This window comes from Castanea sativa, chromosome 6 (assembly GCF_040712315.1).
Source record: "Castanea sativa cultivar Marrone di Chiusa Pesio chromosome 6, ASM4071231v1".
Taxonomy (NCBI): domain Eukaryota; kingdom Viridiplantae; phylum Streptophyta; class Magnoliopsida; order Fagales; family Fagaceae; genus Castanea; species Castanea sativa.
In genome coordinates, this window is record NC_134018.1 from 1744793 (window position 1) to 1766527 (window position 21735).

Here is a 21735-nt window from a genome sequence, read left to right on the forward strand (position 1 = left end):
CAGTAACTTGATTCCAACTTTACATAAAATACACATAATTTGAGCACGTCTAAACAAGACTAAACCGTTTTGGTCATGGTTTGCCAACATTACATATTAGAGTTCTAATACATTTAAATCTAAAGTCTTAGAACCCAACAAAATCTATAGGTAATAACCAAAATCTAAATGCAATGTATTATACGGAAATATATACTTAGATAACATCACTCAAAATAATAATAATAATAACACTTATCATTTTTGGAGTGCTAGAGCTTAAAATACTCTAGTGCTTAATGGCAAAATAGGCTAGAATTCATTGAACCAACCCGATCCCATATTTTTTTTACCTAAATAAAAAATAGATTGACCCGTGACTTGACTCGTTTTTTTTTGCAAGTCAATCTGACCCAATGTAGCTAACCTGTAACCCGACCCATTTTTAAAACTTTTTTTTTTTTTTGGTAAAAAAAAAATTAAGACATACTTTAGTTTACTTGTTTGTTATGAACTTTACACTACACGACCCAAACTCAATTGATAAATATAATGCACTTAATTTATTTTATTTTTTCAAAAAAAACATAAATTTTTCCGATGACACGACGAAAAGAACATGTATTTATACTTAACGTCATTCAAAAACAATGACCTCAAGAAAACAAGTGAGACTTTTATCTAATTGCATGAAAACAAATGAATTATTCAATGCCATAAGTAAAGATGAGGCATTCTTCCTGCTTGAATAACGCGGTAAGTAAATATTTTTAAATATCAAATGACAAAGTACATATCAAGACAAACTGGTTGAAGTAGACTTAAAAACATAAATTTGAAATTATAGACATGTCTGAGCAGTATTCATAAGTGTGAAAAGAATAAAGCCAAAGTATATCAATGAAATTTGCATAAATTATACATATTCAGGCCTATTATTTAACAATCCATTGCCAAAATAAAAGGCTTTTAAAAATACAATATAATATTTTAAAGAGTGTATATTGCTTAACAATAATTGGTATTTACGAAAGATATCATGAATATAAATAAGCAAATAATCAAATTTTGATGTATATTCCCAAATTGAAATAGAGTATTAATCACAGTGCATCTAAAATTAAAAGCAACTATTAGATTATTTTTCAAAATATTATATTATAAAATTAGTTTTCAATATTTTAAATTTTTTACATGTTTTTATTTTGTTGTCAAATTAGATATCCAATTGGGCATTTGTAATTTTGTTTCATATTTTAGAATGTTCATATTGTGTAGTAATAGTGAACTTATGTGTTTGTTTTTATTAGATTTTCAAAAGGTAGGCCAGACTTATTCGTGTTTGTGCTATTTATTTTGATTAGCAATGTTGGAGTTTGTATAATTTTATAATTATTGAACAAATATAAATTTGTTGAGCCGAGATCATTCTTGATATGAAAAGTAAATTCAAATTAATGCATTTCACACCAAATAATTTGTTATATGGCTTATCGAGTGACAAATTCTTTTTTTTTTTTAAATAAAAAAATCATGTGTAAAGTGCGAGTTGATCTGACCCATTTCTAGCCCACTTGAAAATAATCCATTTTGACCTGAACTTATTTGACCTGACCTGTCGGCTGTTTTGCCACGTCTACCTCCATTAAGCTCACGTCTATAAATAGACTTAACAGTTTATTTCTTTCTCCAAAGAAACGGATTAAGCTCGTTAGTCATTAAAGCCCTCTCACAAAAGCCACGTGCTATTGCTTCCTCTAAAACATGAAGGTAAAACTCGTTATACCTAAAACGCAAAACAAGCGAGCTCTGAAACTTGATTTTACTTTTAGCTCTAGCCTCTAAGAAACAGCAAAAGCTTTTGGTATAATGTGTAATTGTATGTGTGTATTAGAAATTTAGAACTAAAGTACGTGCTTTTTATCTTACGTTATAGCAAAAATTAGTTATCAAGGTGCAAATGAACTGTGACAAATGCAGAAGCAAGGCCATGAAGATTGCCTCAACAGCAACTGGTTAGGATCAAACACTCTACATATGTGTGTGTGGAGAAAGTACTTATAACAATGTTCGTCAATTTTGCAGATGTGATTAACTCGATAGCAATAGAAGGGTCAGATAGAGATCAGTTGGTGGTGATTGGTGAAGGTGTTGACTCTGCTAACTTGACCTGCTCGTTAAGGAAGAAGTTTTGCTATGCCGCTTTATGGAGCGTGCAAGAAGTGAAGGTAAAAAAAGAACTAGAAGTGAATCCTCCAAAACCGAAAGATGTTAAGAAGCAAAGCAGTCCCGAAAATACATCTTCAACAAGTTCTATAGAGTACTGTCCTCAGTTTCCCATGTGCCCTCAATATCCACCATATCCCATGTTATATGAAGTGAAAGTCTATGATTATAGTCCGAATCCAAGTTACTGCCCCATCATCTGATAGACGTTTTCTTCTGTAACAATAAGTTTAGGAGACAACAATTTTCACTACTTCTATTAGAGCATCTTGTGATTTATGCATAATAAAAATGGTATCACTTTTCTATGTCCGGAGGATTGCCTCATAAAAAAAAATCTTAAAATAAAACCAATTAAAGGTCCGTTTGAATACAACTAAAAACTGAAAAATGCTGTAGCAAAATAATTTTTAAACGTGTGAAACGTTATTGTTCACACCTAAAATCACTGTTCATAAGCCTAAAATCACTGTTCATGGCTAATAAACAGGAACAGATGCGAGTCAAGGAAAAAAAAAAAGGCTAAAATGCAGACGCACTACGTTTCAGCCCAATCCAAATGTTGCCCAAGAGTTAAATTTTCAGCAGGGGGGTGTTCGTAATGATGTAATGTTTTTGCTGGATGTGATGATGCAAGCAAGGAAACTGTTTACATGTTTTCAGATTAAGTCTATAAAACGGTTTTCTTAATTTGGAATAAGTAATTTGTGGAAGTGATCAAGTATGGAAGTTGAACTGTGGCATCCCGTCATGATGAAGGATGAATGGTGTGGGTGTTGTGTGAGTATATGCTAAATCTTTCATTCAGGACGTATAATAGGTTCATATTGACCAGGAAACGGATCCTTCAATTGAATCCTCCAATTCCTTATCATTTTTATATCGATCTTATCTTGATTGACCATATGAGCTGAGATATCACCCAAAATTGGTTAGCATGTGTCTTACTCTAAGTGAAATAATCTGAGTCATAAAATGAGGTGGGGGAATTGAAAGAAATTGCATTTTTCTGCTTAAGAGATGCATGAAATTATTGATCAAGATAACAAGGGGCTGATCTTTTCTTTTCTTTTACAGTATTTTTTTTTTTCAAGAGTGAAAGATTAGAATTTTTTACTGAATAACATTAAAGGTATTACATCAGCTGCCAGTGCAGCACCAAAAGTTGAACATAGCAACTTTTTGTTGGGTTTTGTGGAATCTAGTTGTATTTAATTTAGATTATAACCCGGCTCAAAATAATATTGTTACAATTTTTAATGGGAGATTTTCTGAGGCTTAGTCCATGGAGCGAAGGTTTTGACCGATAAGCCCAAGTCGTAGCGCTCATGAACAAGCCTCCTTGGGGGGTTCAAGGGCAACACTCCCGGGAAAAAATTTTGGCCCGTTTTTGTAGCCCATTGTGAATCTTATGCGCAAAATATAAAAAACTGTTGTTTTGGATATTAGGGTTTGATGTTGTTTTGAGAAAGAAAACTGTATAGCTGCACTCTATATTTTTTTTTTTTCTGAGAATAATGAAGTCCCTGCAACTTCGTGAATGTAGGCAAATTACCGAACTACGTAAATACTATCTTGTGTGTAATTATTTTTTTCTTTGGCATATATTTTTCTCTATTTTTGCATCTCACAGATTTAAGAATTTCATACATATTCTCATCGCTTCTGTAGTTTGCGGTATGCACTCCCAGAAAGATTTTGCAAAGAGACAATCTAGGGTAAAGACCATAGTTCTAGAATCCCATTTTTAGTGGTGGAGCCAAAAATTTATCTTTGTAGAAGACCAAACAAAAAATGAGATAATTAATTTTTTTAAAGTTCTAATATCAACGTCATTGGGAAGTAAGTGGTGCAAATTTTAGATGAATTTTTTCAAGTTCCACTTCCACCATTGACAATCCAAAAGGTTGTTTTTCAAGTTCAATCCTTGGAGATTTGGAAGAAAGCTCACTGAAAGTCGAAGCTTTTACATTGGATATATTATTTTTTGAATTACTATCTTTCTTTCTTTTGAAGAATGAGTCAATAGTTCTAAACTTGCCTATAGACCTAAATTTTTCTAATTAAATTATTACCCATCAATTATAATGACTAAGATTAAAAATATAATATATATATATATATATATATATATTAATAAACTAAAGATAGTTAGACAAACAATCATTCAAATTTCAGTACATTAAAAAATTTAATAAACAACAACTAAATACATGTTATATTATTTTATTAATAAATGATATATAGTAGTATATTTTAATCAGGTTTACTAATAATTTATTACATTTATAATGTTATATAATATATTGATTATTTTTAATAACAAATAAATATGATGAGAAGAATGGTCAAATATAAAATATATGAAATGAAACAAAGGTACCTGGCTGGGGGTGCTACTCGCCTATATCATAAATTAAGCTGCACAATTTTTTTTTTTTTTTTAAATTTGATAAACACGCACACACATATATAGGGGAAGTGAGATGAGATAAGAGAATACACTCACACGCCAACATCAAAATTGCACGCGAAAGTTAGTGTCACGGAGCAAGTGATAAACCCTTTCTCAATATCAAACCTTACCGATATGGGATGACTTGACAACACTGAGTATCTTTTTTTATTTGATAAACACACACACACACACACACACATAAGGAAAGGGAGATAAGATAAGAGAATACACTCACACGTCAACACCAAAACTGCATGCAATAGTTAGTGTCGTGGAGCAAGTAATAAATCCTTAGTTGCACAATTTAAAATAACTATGTGTTTATTTTAAAATGGTGAATGTCTGATTATTGTAATTTTTCATTTATATATTTATCGGATTGTATCTATATTTAAACAAAGGTTAATATAATTTTAGACTTTCTTATATATATAACAAAAAATAATAATAACCAGGGGTCCAGAAGGATAAAGGTTCCTTAAATTTAAAAAATGACTAGGATAACTGATATATATCTACTAATTTTTTTCCAATAATTTAGGGGTCCCCACGTGGCTCCGCTGTTATGAATGCACTTCCATAGGAATATCAACAATTTTCTGGGGCATACACATGCCAAAACCAATTCCAAGTCCCTGAGATCGAAGAAGGTGTCTACTGGGATGAACAAATTAAATGGTAAACTGATTTGACATTATAGTTACCTGAAAAATGTTGGTTTATATTGCAGAAATTTTATTTATTTTTGTGATTTTGTAAACAAGAACAATGTGCAGATATAATCATAAAAATAAAAATAAAAAATAAAAACAAGCAAACAAACAAATTCAATAGGTAAGATTAATATGTTATAAAAAAAGAGGTAAGAACAATAAATAAATTTTATAAATAAAAAAATTTATAAAATAATTAAATAACTCACAGACCATAAGCATAAAGAATGAATGATTAAAAACTTAGCAAAACTCGTGTTTGACACAATTTTCTTAAAACAGATTTCAGCACTCACATTATTTCATTAGTGGTACTTTAAGACTAATGGTCGTCTGCTTTCTAAGATACAATAATCAACAACACCAAGAAAAACCACTACAATTTCTGTGCATAGTGAACAAAACTGTGTTTCTTTCTCTCTCTTTGGTTCTATGCAACTCTATGCAAAAAATATATTTTATGGGAAAAAGTTCACGTTTTTGGAAAACCCAATGTTTATCAACGAGGGATTCTCTGTTTATATGTGGCATATGAATAGACGCACTGGCCCATAATAAAACTAAATACTATGCAGTAAACAAATATTTAAAAATAATACAGGAATAAATAATTATTTAATATTGGACCCAAGCCAATATAAGTATATGTATATATATATATAGACACACACGCACACATATATAAAGTTAACTTTCATCCTATATGGTACTCACGAATTCTACCAATTTGAATATGACATTAGTAATCAATCAATCAATCACTTGCTAAAACCCATTTTCCCGACAAAAAAAAACCAACCAATATATGTGGTTTTTGTTGTTAGCGAAGTCATTCTTAAAAGAAACATAAAAGTTGTCAGCCAAGACCACATATACTTGCATATATGCCATTATATCACTCACCAAGTGACCATGACTCTTACCTGCTCTTACCTAACTGTTCTCCTGACATCTACGTGGCATATAATTATCAAGCATTCTCAAAGTTGGTTGTATATTCCACGTTAAAAAGCAAATCATCTTTAGAATAAAAATATGACATAAGTTAAAAAGGTTAAAAAGTCATGTGAAAAATTGGATTTTAAAGATAAATTTTAGTTACAAAATTGGTTGTAGTATAACGTAATAACTTTACTCATTAAAATAAATATTAATACGTATTTTGAAAATCTAACCGTTAAATTGTATATGTTTTACACTTTTAATACACATGTCAAATGTTGTGTCAATTGGATATTATTTACTATATAATCTATAAGCTTATATTTTATGTACAATTTTAAGAAAGATGCTACGTCTATAACATTTTTACAACATTTTCACAACAAATCATAGGTGGTTAGTTGTTATTGGTTCAAATTTGAACATAACACTAAGATTACTTTTTTACCCTAACAATAACAATGTACCACATAGGATTTGTTGTAAAAATGTTGTGAAAATGTTGTAGACATATCATTTCTCCAATTGTAAACTACAAAAACTTGTAATTTAAACATTTTATTGATGACATAACTATTAATCTTTAATTTTCTATAAATTTTGTATACAAAGAGGATATAAGAAAAAGATATAATTCAATGGTGGATTTGTCAAAATTCACCTTCAATAAAAAGATATTAAGTAAGGTTGTAGCATTTATTGGTTTGCAATGCCACTTCGCATGTATGTCGAAAGGAAAATACTTAGTAACTAGAGAGCAACTCCTGCAATGAAGAAGATATTTCAACAAAAAAATGATTTGTTTTCTTCTTCTTCTTCTTTTTTTTTTTTGTTTAAATATGAAATTTGATAGAGATTTTTTATAATTGTATCTATATATGAAACTATCTATTCTATCATTTAAAGAAAATACGATATGGCAAGATTTTAATGGAGGGTATAAATATATATATAGAATAGAATTTAAACTTAATTAGAAAAAGGAAGATGCTAAAAATATTACAAGTTTTTCTACATAAAACTTACAAATTGATATCGTAATAAATATAATTAGTGGGCTTCAATATTATGATAACTGAATATTTGAATTGTCTATTTATAATTGATGACATAATTTGTAAGCTTAATAGAATAAAATTTATAGTATCTCAAAAAATATATATTAGAATAATAACATTTAAAATCATGAGGTCTCAAAAAGCTGACATGACACCTAATTTTATAAGATTAGGTGTCACAATCATGTTAAAAACTACAAATACTTTCTAACAACAATTTTGTTTTCTTAAATAATTGATCATTACAATAATGGAGGCTGAAAGTTTGAACCTTAAAATATTTTGCATCGCTTCTTGCTCAAACGTAAAAAAATTTGCATCGCTTTCAACAATTTAACAAATCATTTTGACTATGGTAAATATTATAGACAGACATAATTTCCAGGGAGAGAAAAGAGATTAGTCATGAAGAACGAGAAATTATTAGTGGTAACCACTTTATTTGCCTCTTTATGCACTGTTAACTTCTTTTCAATCATTTTGCCTCTTTATTTGCTTTTTTTTTTTTTTGGTTTAATCAGTTTTAATTTTTCTAGCTTTTTAAAGCTTTGTTTTGGATATGGGTCCACAATAGAGAGTTTGATTGTTGAGGATGATTACAATTGCTCTGTATTTATTCTGATGTTAAGTTTGTCTCACAATTTCAATTATGAATAATATGCATTAATTGAGAAAGCACGTGGACATGATGGGGAACTGTTTTGGCACATATCACTATGTGGTTTATGTTTCATATATCACACTGATTATATCGGCAAAAATCAATAATTGTTAGGTGCTAGGCTTCATTTATTGCATCTTGAGTTTGACCTGAAGTAGATGTGGCCATGTGGGTATGTGTCGTATGCAAAAAAAGCATCTCATGGGTTTTTGAAGTGTAATTTGTGATATTAAGATGAAATGGGACAATCTTTCGTCAATTCACAAGTAAAGCCACTTAACAAATTTTAAAGATTAAAAAATAATGCAGTCCTACAATTGGGGGAAAAAAAAAAATTTCTACCCATCATTTTATGTACTTCACATACCTTGTTCAAAATCACTCAAAACTAAAGGTTAGCATCTCTTATATGTTTCATTCACTTTGTTCTATGTTGTTTAAGATTTTATTTCATTTTAATTTTAGTTTTGTCATAGGAGATTCTGAAATTGACATGCAATATATAGTATATTATTCATATCATCTCTTGTTTAAAAGCTTTTTACGCATTAAATTCAAATAAAATGATATTTTCTTCAAAATTCATAATGTAGTTTTTTTCGTGAATGCATGAGTTAGCGATTAGTATAAATATAAAATTGAATCCTTGACTTTTTGTTGACTTTTTGTTGACTATCAAAACTTGTCACATCATTATTATTTTTTTAAAACAAAATTAACAAAAAATGAAACTTTATTTTTCTAATAAATCCAACTTAAACTTAAACCCAAACATTGATAATTTATCCAAATTTACTAGGTTAATCATGAACATTATAAAAACAGTGCAAATCGTAATTTTTTTTTAACCCAACTCTAAAATCAACGCAAAATCACCCCCCCACCCCCACCCAAAAAAAGAAAACTATTTCTCCCCATCCTCTCTCCTTTCTAATTTTTCCTCCTTCATCCTTACAAAGCTTTAATGACTTACTTAATTTGGACTGAACTGAAGAACAGGGTTGTGCAACAATCTTCAAAGCAACGTAACTTTTCTTTTTATCTTCAAAAAATTACAATATCACGCATCTACAATCAACTCTACCCATCTGTGACTCTATTCTCAGTTTCTTCATTTCTCTGCGTTCCAACTTCAAACTCACTAATCACTATGTTAAAGTTAAGTTTGATTTACTATTCTTTGTCCCCTTTTCTTTACTCATTAGCCCTTTATGAAGCAGAGAACTTGTCTGCATTGCTCCAATTCCAAGAGAACTTGCACCATGTGTGTGGTTAAAAATTTGATGTTTTCATCAATTGAAGTGGTGGCCAGGTATGACTCCTCTTTCTTCTTTATTTATTATTAAAATAATATATATTATATTACATAACATTATAATATATATACATATACACACACCCTAGCCTTTGATCAGTATAAGTTAATTTAGAGCATTTATTATAATTTGGGATTACTACATTTTCTAATTAAAAAAAAAAACCTTAAGGGTGTGATGAAAAATTATTTCACTTGCAAACGCATAATACTTATCACACCTTTAGGTTTTATTGTGATTGGAAAATGTAGTAATCCAAAATTATAATAAATGTTATAAATTAACCTTTACCAAAAAAATAAATGAACCTCTGACCATGCACGTGAGTGCGTGCTCAGAGGCTAGTTTAGTTAACATTTTTTTTATGAGAGAGATAAATAGTTAGGCTCTTGAAGTCAAATAAGTAGTTTATACTAGCCTCATCACACACGCTTTGCGTGTGCGATGAGGCTTTTTTTTTTGTTAGTGGTCCTATTTTGTAAGAAAAAAATGTGTTTTTTTTTTTAATTTTATCTTCTCTATATATTAAGAGGATTTCTCTATATATTAAGAGGATTAAAAAAGTTAGTTATTGTGTTTTCAACTTACAAAAATACCCCTAATTTAATTAACTTATTTTTATTCCTAAAAAATAAAAAATAAGGTTAAAATTGTAAATCAACAAAAATTAATAACAAAAAAGTGGAAAAATAAAAAGATTTTCACAATCCCCACTTTCACCTAAAAAAAACCATCACACCTTCTAAAAAAACCTACCCTACGGTTTTCTATTAAAAAACACCTATCCCAAGTTCTGTAAAAAAAAAAAAACTACCCCACCTTCTTTAAAAAAAAAAAAAACCCACCCACTATTTTCTAAAAAAAAAAAAAAAAAACTACCGCATATCACATAAAAAAAACAAAATAAATAAAAACTAACTAGCCTCATCACACACGCTTCGCGTGTGCAATGAGGCTTTTTTTTTGTTAGTGGTCCTATTTTGTAAGAAAAAACTGTGCTTTTTTTTTTAAATTTTATCTTCGCTATATATTAAGAGGATTTCTCTATATATTAAGAGGATTAAAAAAGTTAGTTATTGTTTTTTCAACTTACAAAAATACCCCTAATTTAATTAACTTATTCTTATTCCTAAAAAATAAAAAATAAGGTTAAAATTGTAAATCAACAAAAATTAATAACAAAAAAGTGGAAAAATAAAAAGATTTTCACAATCCCCACTTTCACCTAAAAAAAACCATCACACCTTCTAAAAAAACCTACCCTACGGTTTTCTATTTAAAAACACATATCCCAAGTTCTATAAAAAAAATAAAACTACCCCACCTTCTTTAAAAAAAAAAAACCGACCCACTATTTTCTATAAAAAAAAAAAACTGCCGCATATCACATAAAAAAACAAAATAAATAAAAACTAACTAGCCTCATCACACACGCTTCGCGTGTGCAATGAGGCTTTTTTTTTGTTAGTGGTCCTATTTTGTAAGAAAAAACTATGCTTTTTTTTTTATTTTATCTTCGCTATATATTAAGAGGATTTCTCTATATATTAAGAGGATTAAAAAAGTTAGTTATTGTGTTTTCAACTTACAAAAACCCCTAATTTAATTAACTTATTCTTATTCCTAAAAAATAAAAAATAAGGTTAAAATTGTAAATCAACAAAAATTAATAACAAAAAAGTGGAAAAATAAAAAGATTTTCACAATCCCCACTTTCTCCTTAAAAAAACCATCCCACCTTCTAAAAAAACCTACCCTACGGTTTTCTATTAAAAAACACCTATCCCAAGTTCTGTAAAAAAAATAAAACTACCCCACCTTCTTTAAAAAAAAAAAAACCCACCCACTATTTCCTAAAAAAAAAAAAACTGCCGCATATCACATAAAAAAAACAAAATAAATAAAAACTAATATATATAATTTTTATTTTGAAAAAGTAATTTAAAAGTGGATAAAGTAATTTAAAAGTTAACAGCAGAGTGTTCCTATTTTTTAGGCAATGTTTTAGTGGAAGTTAGAGTTGCATTTTTACCGGATTGTCCTTTAATTTTATCTCTACTTAAACATAGGGGTGTAGGGGCATTTTTGAATTAAAAAATGAGCAATCCAAACAGAGAGAGCCCCTTAAATAATAGTATAGATATAGATATAGATAAATAACTAAATAAAAAAAAATTTAATGCGAAAAACATATATAATGATGGTAAAAAAAAAATTTCTTAAAAAGAAAAAAAAATACGAAGAAGGAAAAAAGACAATGCTATTATCTACATTGTTCCCTATTATCTCATTCTTATTCCTATAAACAATCCAAGAGAGATCAAACAAAAAAACAGTCAGAACTTGTTTCTTCTCCTATTAAAGCTGCAACACATTCATCATAAAATAACACAGCCATACAGGAAAAGCTAAGAAAAAAAAATACGAAGTAAAAATCAAACCTTTAAGACCAAGGCATCGGCATCCCCATCAACAAGACTACATCGAACAGTTTCCAAAACATCATGAAACAGTTGGTGAAACATATACAATGATGGTAAAAAAAAAAATCTTAAAAAGAAAAAAAATATGAAGAAGGAAAAAAAAAGTGAGGAAATAGAAGATAAAGATTTTTTAGAATTTAACTCTACCATGGACTCTTTAAAATCTAATCACCACATCATCAACTATTTAAATAAATAACTAAATAAAAAAAAATTTAACACCAAAAACATATACAATGATGGTAAAAAAAAACTAAAAAACTTTAACGCCAAAAACATATACAATGACGGTAAAAAACAAATTCTTAAAAAGAACAAAAAAATTTGAAGAAGGAAAAAAGAAGAAGAAGTGAGGAGATAGTAATTGATCATTTATACGAAGGAATCATTCATTTCAAAATTACTTTAAAAAAAAAAAAATTAACGTGATACATATAAAAAAAAAAAGTAGAGCTCAAAGAAAATCAATCATAAACCAAAAAAAAAAAAAAAAATAAAGAGGAATTTGCAAAAAATAGAACCTGAAAATTTGTTGGAGTCTCTGACAATAAATGTATTTAATCTGAATCTGAAGAAAAAGAAAAGAAGATATAGAGTTAAACTAAATGTCTTCAATTTGAAGAATAATGAGAGATAGAAACTGCAAAGCGTATGTGAGTTTGTGGGTTTTAAAGTATAGGAGTTTTAATTTATATATTTATTCTGGTTAGTTGAAAACTTGTAAGTGGATATGATGAGAGTATTTTAGGCATCCAAAATGTGGAATTTAAATAGGAAAAATTCCTTAAATAGTAGTATAGATAGATGACTTGTAGATGCAAATATGCAATAGTTAATGGCATCCAATGAACATGATTGGTTGCAGTTTATCTATTATTGCTTTATGTCTATAGGAATTTGGATTGACTTAATTATATATATTTTGTATTGAAATTTAGCATTGTACAGAAGTTTTATTTTCTAGATTGTTGATAATTTAAAATTTAGCAACTACCAATTTTTTTTTTTATGGTAAAAGACTTTTTTTTTTTTTTTGGTGTTAAGAAAAGGCTCCAGACGTACATCCACTTTTTTTTTTTTTTAGTGGTGTTGTTCTTTTAACCCAATTTTTTTAGTAGTTTCTCGTAGCGCCATCTACTATGTGTGGGTAATATTTGATGTGCTTTAGCTTTTTTAGAAGTTGTTATCTGATACTCTTTGATATGAACGTGGTCTCTTTTCTTTTCTTTCTTTTTTTATTTCTTTGTTTTTTTTTGGAGGATCTGAACGTGGTCTGTTTTTTTTTTTTATAGGATTTGAACGTGGATTTGAGGCAATTTTTTTTTTTTTTTTAATGGAGGGAATGTTACAATATGTGGAGGAGATGGAAGAAACTGTTTTTTTTTTTTTTTGGCTGGGAAGATGGAAGAAACTGAAGGATGCTGCATCCACTTTTTTTTTTTTGGTGGTGGTGTTGTTGTTGTTCTTTTTTGGCAGTTATCATTTTTTGTTTAATCCTAAAAATGTAGTTTTTTAATCCTATAAATTAGCCACTTACTACACATCCATAAAAGAAGTAAATAAAAGCTCAAATTTAAAATTTCGCAACTACCATTTTCTTTACGGTAAAAGGCTAATAGTTTAATCCAAAATTTTAGTTTTATAATCCTAAAAGTTAGCCACTTACTACACATCCATAAAAAAAGTTAATAAGAGCTTAAATTTAAAATTGAATTTTACATAGAATTATACAAATGATAAATATAGTTTCTATTACAAAAGATATTTTTTTACAACAATTTCTTAGATAACAACCACTTCATGTGAGGTTTAAATCATAAAATAATTCTTATAAAATCTCTCTTCCGAACTTATCTAATTTTTCATTCCAATGACTCCTCAATGCAATCCAAAAAATTTGTGCATACGTGAACTTGAGAGAGATAAAAGAATTAGGGTTAAACCAAGTATTTTTTTTTTAAATTAATCAACAAACCAAAGTTAGAATTTAACTCTATCATGGACTCTTTAAAATATAATCACCACATCATCAACTATTTAAATAAATAACTAAATAAAAGTAAATAAAATTTAATGCCAAAAACATATACAATGATGGTAAAAAAAACTAAAAAACTTTAACGCCAAAAACATATACAATGATGGTAAAAAAAAAAAAATCTTAAAAAGAAAAAAAAATACATAGAAGGAAAAAAAAAAAAGTGAGGAAATAGAAAATAAAGATTTTTTACAATTTAACTCTATCATGGACTCTTTAAAATTTAATCACCACATCATCAAATAATAACGAAACAATAAAGATCTCATAAGTGGGTGACGTTATTTACCTGCTCATACAAATCCTCCAATTTATTCTTAGGAAGCTTGAACTGAGACAGTTGAGGCAGTATGGCGTCCCCCCTGCCACTATTAATATTAGCAGGTGCAGAGAATTCTCTTTGCAGAATGGGAGCACAATCTTGATCACACTGAAAGAAAACAACAACAAAAATTACAACACCGATTACAACACCGCATCAACATCTCGTGTAGCTAAAACACTAATACATATCACAAATTCACTTCTTTTTTTGTAAAAAAAAAAAAAAAAAAAAAATCTTAAAAAGGAAAAAAAAAAACGTAGAAGGAAAAAAAAGAAGTGAGGAAGTTAATTATAAACCAAAGAAAAGAAACAAAGAGAACTTGCAAAAGATAAAACCTGTAAATTTGTTGGAGCCTCTGACAATAGATGTCTTTAATCTGAAGAAAAAGAAAGGAAGACGTAAAGCTAAACTAAATGTTTTCAATCTGAAGAAGAATGAGAGATAAAAAGTGAGATAGATACTGCAAAGCAAACTTGAGTTTGTGGGTTTTAAAGTGTAGGAGTTTTAATTTACATATTTATCCTCATTAGTTGAAAACTTATAAGTAGATATGATGAGAGTACTTTAGGCATTTAAAATGTAGAATCCAAACAGGTACAACCCCTTAAATAGTAGTATAGATATTTATTTTCTATTAGTTAAAAACTTGAGGATATTTAAAAATTTTGATTTGAGGACAATGTAAGGATGATTTATTTTTTTAAAGGAAAAAAAAAAAATAACAACAAACATATAGTTGCTTTGAAGAAATGGGTTAGTGGGAGAGTGGTCCTATTTTTTAGGAAATATTTTATGTGAGAGTTAAAGATTTAATGTGTTATCCTCAAGTTTTGTCTCTACTTAAATGTAAGTTGTAGGGGATATTTTGGAAAAAAAAAAATCCGGTTCAAACAGGAAAAACTCTTTAAATAGTAGTATAGATATAAATAAATATTATTAAACTATTATACATCATATAATATATAAAAGAAATAGAAATATAACATGATTTTTTGGGCTAAGGCAAACAATTGATCATTATTTTTTTTAAAGTAATTGATTATTTGATTAGATTTTTCATATATTAAAATTTGTCTACTTTCTAGCAAATCTTTAATTTATTATTATTTTTTTATGAATGAATAATTTATTAACCCCTTCTCTTCTCTGTCATCCCAATATTTTCTTCTCTCCTATTTTGTTAAAAAAAAAATATTATTTTATGGTTTTTATGTATTTTTGAAATAGTGATTTTCGTACATGAATCACCAAACCCTACGTCTATGACTATATATGATTTCGTTTAAAGTTTAGACCCATTAAAATTTAAAACTTATTGCTTTATGGGTTTGTGTATTTTTTTCTTTTTCTTTTATTTCTCTTTTGAATAGTCATATATTTTTTGAATTATTTCAATAACTTAATTCTTTAATTGTATAGCTTTTTTGGCATTTTGGAAGTTTTAACATCTGAATTTGTGTTAGTTTTTACAATATTTGAACATGTTTAATAGATTTCAATGGCTATATCATGTATTATTCTTTTGAAGATAATCAAATTTTCTTTTATATTTCTCCAAGGTGTAATCATATATATTTTGTTTTGTTTCAAAAATTTATAGGACGTAAATCTTATGATTCTTTAATATTTTTTGGCATTTCAAAAGTTTTAACATCTGAATTATTCTTTTGATGATAACACATTTTTCTCTTATATTTTTCTGTTGTATAGTCACACACACATGCGCGCGCACACACACATACATTATCTATAATTTGTAGACTTTGAATCTTTTGATTCCTTTCAAGTTTCAATAGTTATAGCCATGGATTATTCTTTTGAATGTAACCAATCTTTCTCTTATATTTCTCTATTGTTTAATCATATATATTTTGTTTTGTTTTAATAATTTTTAAGCACTAAATCATTTGATTCTTTAATATTTTTTGGTCTTTCAGAATTTTTAATATTTGAAATTTCATTCTTGAAAATAACAAAATCCATGCAAACATTAAAATAAAAGTTAATGTTCTATAATATTAAAAATTTATAAATTAGAATAGTATTCCTAAATACGGATTTACTTTATATGAGTAAAATTTAGGATTTTTTTTCTCTTAATGTTTAAATGTGCATTTTTATATGGTATTCTTGAGTAGTTAATGTAAATCCATGCAATATATTAACATCTCTATGCTATTTTACAAATTTTTTGTTTTTGTAAGTCATTGCATGTTCAAACAATGGTTTCTTCATTAAATTGTAATACAAATTAATAGAAGTCATAAAAGAGCAAATCATACAATGGTGTAGTTTTTTTTAATCAATTTAGGATCTTATAAAATTATTTTAGTTTACCTCACAAATAGGTACGTTCTCATGTATAATACGGGTTAGTGACTAGTTATTATTATTATTATTAAACTAATATTTGAGCTTAAAGATTACATATTAGTTGAAATATTTACTTATAACTTTAAAACCATTAATAATTTATTAAATGAGTTTTTTTTTTATTACTAATATATATATATATATATAGTGGTAACTCTCAAACCGAAACAGTATGCAACGGTATGCATTAATGATTGGTAATCATAACAGTGCTCTAGACACAATGTTGAATTAATAAAGTGGTAACTCTCAAACCGAAACAGTATGCAACGGTATGCATTAATGAATGGTAATCATAACAGTGCTCTAGACACAATGTTGAATTAATAAATGTACTGTCATTTGTTTTTATCATTTACACCTTATTAGATAGGCTTCAACCGTCTTCAAGATTTTTTTTTTTTGAGATGTATCTCTCTTCAAGAAGTGATTACGCACATCAAGTCTTGATTGAAAATTTCTTAATATTTTGTATAATGTGATGGCTTATTATTAGGGGGTGGCAATTCGTATTCACGTGTCAGGTTCGTGTCTGGTTGGGATGTGAGTATTATGTTATATAGGTTAACCCAAACCCGACTTATTTAGTAAACGGATCAGGATTCCTCAACCCTAACACGACCTGTTTATTAAATGGGTAACCCGACACGACACGTTTAACCCGTTTAATTAATAAATCAAATTAAGATCGACACAAATAACCTGTTAATAACATCTTTGATTATGACCCGAACAACTTGTTTAATTAAACTTAACCCGAAAAACCTGCTATCAACTCCCATATATCAAATTTTATAATTCAACCATAAATCAAGTAATAAAAATTCAAATAATAACAATAGTAAATAATTCTTTCATTCCTTCAGAATAAAATTACTAGTCTAAAAGGTTCCAACCCCCATACAATCAAATTCAAATTCAATAATATATGTCAATATTCCATAATAAAAAGCCAAGATTATTACATGGCATCCAAGTTCCATCTCAAAAACTAAAAGACAAACCAAAATAATTACATGGCAAGTCAATATACATGGCAGACAAACCATAAGAAGATCATTTTCTTGTCTTCGTTGTTTGTCTTATTCTAAGACTTAGTCTTAGCCTTCTTTGGTGGAGGAAGTTCAGCCACTTCATCAAGTTCATCTTCCAAGTCAAGGTCTTCTCTTCTCTTTCATACTCAATGTCAATAGGAATCAGCTCATCACTTTCCATCTAGACCAATTTAAAGAAAAATTATTGATAAGAAATTTAGTAATTCTAAGATGACAGAAACAAATAAACTTGAAAAGAAATCATAAAGAACAACAAATAAATTTAAAATCAACAAAACAAACAAACAAATCTACTATAACATTACAGTGATTAACACAAAAAACAAATGGACCTTCAATTATTTTATTTTAAGATGATAGAAACTAGAAAACACTTGAAATTAAGAGGGCGTTTGGATACGAATTATTCACGTTGCGTTTCCTTGCTGCGTTTTCCTTCTTTTTTTTTTTGTTTTTGTTTTTTTTTCTGGGCACGCGTTTCAGGATGCAGAGGCTACTGTTCATGCACTGTGCATGAACAGTAGCCGCAAATAGTGGACCAATTCAACCGTGAACAGTGCACTGTATACTGTTCATGGACCCACAAAATTCACTTTTCAGCAACTTTTTTATTAAAAATGGGTCCCACGGTACTATTCACATATTTAAAAATTATTTTGCTACAGTGTTTTCAGTTTTCAGTTTTCAGTTTCAGCAAAATAAGTTCTATCCAAACGGACCCTAAATCATACAGCAAGACAAATTATTTTAAATCAACAAAAAATAAACATATCTACTTTTTTTTATATCAGTAAAAAAGATCTCCTATTATGTACTAAAAATCAACAATATAATGATTACTAGTATACTAAACAGTGAACAAGAGTGACAAATATTTTTCTGCACAGTGGTGTTTTCTGTACATTGTTATTTTTCTGTACATTGGTGTTTTTCTAAACAATGTTATTTTTCTGCAGTGTAGTTTTTTTGCACAGTATTATTTTTTTGCTGTGTTTGTTTTCTGTGGTATTTATTTTTCTACAAAATAAATCTGGTTTTCCCCTATTTTGATGTTACATGTACTATTTATCATATAGTATCTAATAAAATTTCTATCTTTTATCTCAAAGAAAAAAAGAAGAAGAACAAAACAATCAACATGATAGTGATTAACAAAATAAACGAGTGGATCTACAATTATTTTATTTTGAGATGACAGATACAAAGAAACTTGAAAAGAAATCATAGAGCAAGACCTAGTTATTTTAATCAACAAAAAGAATACAAACAAGTCTACTATTGGTACTAAACAATCAACATGATAATGATTAACACAATAAACAACAAAATCTACAATTACTGAAAATTTCATAAGTAAGAAAACAAAACAAAAATATATAACATATATACATTCCTAGGGATTCGGTGGTTGAAAGCTGAAGAAAAAGAACTGGTGAAGCTGTGAAGTCGTGAAGGAGAACATAGAGCAGAAAGGGCAGCCACGGTTTTGAGGGGAAGAGATATTAGAGGGGTCGGCTAGGGATTTGAGGGGAAGAGAGAGTAGAGGGTTGAGAGACATGATGCGGCTAGGTTCAATAGAGAGGCGTGAGGTCTAGTTTTGAGGAGGAGAATAAATCATATTTAAGCTTATATACCTAGGTTTTAAGGGTAAAATTGTAAAATTACCTTTATAAGCTAATCGGGTCAAACGGGTTTAATAGGTTGAACACGAACACAACCTGTTTAATTAACGGGTTAGTTGTGTCAACCCGAATTTGACCCGAACCCATTTAGCCTCAACCCATGACCTGTTTATAAATGGGTTAGCCGTGTCGGGTTCTTGAATCGTGTCGGATTTTGCCACCCTATTTATTATAAGCTGATAAAACCTTCTTTTTTAACAGGAAAAAAAATAATTAATTGTGGAAATTATCATTTGTCATCAATTCTTCATATTTGTACGTTTTTAGACCCCTTACACACAACCGGATTAACCTAGTTATTTAGCCAAGTGATCAACTTAAGTAAATTATGCAGATCTAGGTTAACACATATAAATCATATTATTATAAAGTGTGGAAAATAAAGAACACAACGATATGATGACCCAGGAAAACCAAACCGGTAAAAAATCTAGGGAGGATTTAACCTGGCTATCCTCAAGATAAAACTGAATCCACTATGAAAGAATTGAAGTTTATAACATCTTATTGTTACCTTGAGTAGGAAACTTACTACCACGACCACGTGACAACTTCGAGTCCACAGACTACTTCTTTCTTGAATTCCTAACAAGCACAAGCACTCCCATTTGTATATCTTTAGCTCTTGAATCTGCAACTGAATTGATTACCAAGCTCTTGACATCAATCTAGATCTTGATAACCCTAAGTGTATTTGAAGACAAATACCTTTAGATCTCACAAAAGATTCACACACACAACATAAAGAGCATCCATAAAACGTGGCTAGGGTTTTCCCTTTTATACCTAGGGCAAAACATAAAACTCTACGCATAAAATGGGCTTGGGCTGAGTTGAAAAATTCCGCAGAAAAACAATCTCCACGAGTTTCGATTGGTCGAGTCTAATTCTCGATCGATCGAGCCAGGCAGATTTACATAATAAATCCTGTAGCAACTCGATTCCAACTTTACACAAAAGACACATATTTTGAGTACGTCTAAACAAGACTAAACCATTTTGATCATGATTTGTCAATATTATAAATTAGAGTTTTAATACATTTAAACCTAAAGTCTTAGAACCCAATAGTATTTTCAACAGCAATTTAGAAGCTAATCAAACATAGCTTCTAACATATATATGAAAAAAAGCTAACTACCAAAATCATAAATGCAATGTACGGAAATATAGTCCTAGATTGACAACAATTATCCTTCACTCAAAAATAAATAAAAAGATAACAATTATCCTTCACTCAAAAATAAATAAAAAGATAACAATTATCCTTTTTAGTGTGCTAGATTAGTCAAAGTATACTCCGCTAAGCTCATGTATAAATAGACTTACAATTTATTTCTTTCTCCAAAGAAACAGGTTAAGCTTATTAGTCATTAAAGCTCTCTCACAAAATCCGCCCTTTATTGCTTCCTCTAAAACATGAAGGTAAATTAAACCTCGTTACACCTAAAACGTAAAACAAGCGAGTTCTGAAACTTTTACTTTTATCTCTAGTCTTTAAGAAGCAGCAAAAGTTTTTTGGTATAATGTGTGTTTGTATGTGTGTGTTATAAATTTAGAATAAATTCTGTGCTTTTTATCTTATGTTACAGCAAAAAATAGTGATCAAGGTGCAAATGAACTGTAACAAATGCACAAGAATGGCCATGAAGATTGCCTGCAAAGCAAATGGTTAGCATCAACCCCGAGAGAGAGAGAGAGAGAGAGAGAGAGATTGGCTTTTAAGAAACTATATATGGAGAAGGTACTTACAATGTTCATTAATTTTACAGGTGCGAACTCGGTGGCAATAGAAGGGTCTGATAGAGATCAGTTGGTGGTGATTGGTGAAGATGTTGACTCTGCTAACTTGACCTGCTCGTTAAGGAAGAAGCTTCGCTATGCCGCTTTATGGAGCGTGGAAGAAGTGAAGGCAAAACCAGCAAAACCAGAAGAGAATCCAAAGAAACCCAAAAGTACATCTTCAACATGTTCTTGTGGCTGTCATCAGTTACCCATCTGCCCTCAATATGCACCATATCCCATGTTATATGAAGCGAGAGTCTATGATTATACTTCGAGTCCAAGTTACTGCCCCATCATGTGATATCCAACGTTTTCTAAAATAAGTTTTGGACAAAACAATTAATTTTCACATGTAATATTAGGACATGTAATATTAATTGTTAGGTTAGGATGTGTTAGATTATGGATGTTCTTGCTAGGTTGATCTTTTGAGCAATTACTAGAACAATAAAGAAGCAACATATATATTGTTAACGTATGTATAGTATTGTGGGCTTGGCCCAACTAGATTACTTACTTGTATAGCACACATTGTACTACACTTTTACTTGTACTGCATTCATATTTACTTGTACTGCACTCATATTTACTTGTACTACACTCATATGCCTCCTATATAAAGACACTCATGTATTTTGTTT

The 21735-nt window shown here is 29.0% G+C and overlaps 1 protein-coding gene across 1 annotated transcript; it reads left to right on the forward strand.

Annotated features, from left to right (window-relative positions):
• The first annotated feature begins 2045 nt into the window (after positions 1–2045).
• On the forward strand, positions 2046–2408 carry LOC142638595 (uncharacterized). Its single transcript, XM_075812631.1, has one exon. It carries the CDS (start codon positions 2046–2048, stop codon positions 2406–2408), a length of 363 nt encoding a protein of 120 aa, XP_075668746.1.
• The last annotated feature ends 19327 nt before the right edge of the window (positions 2409–21735 follow it).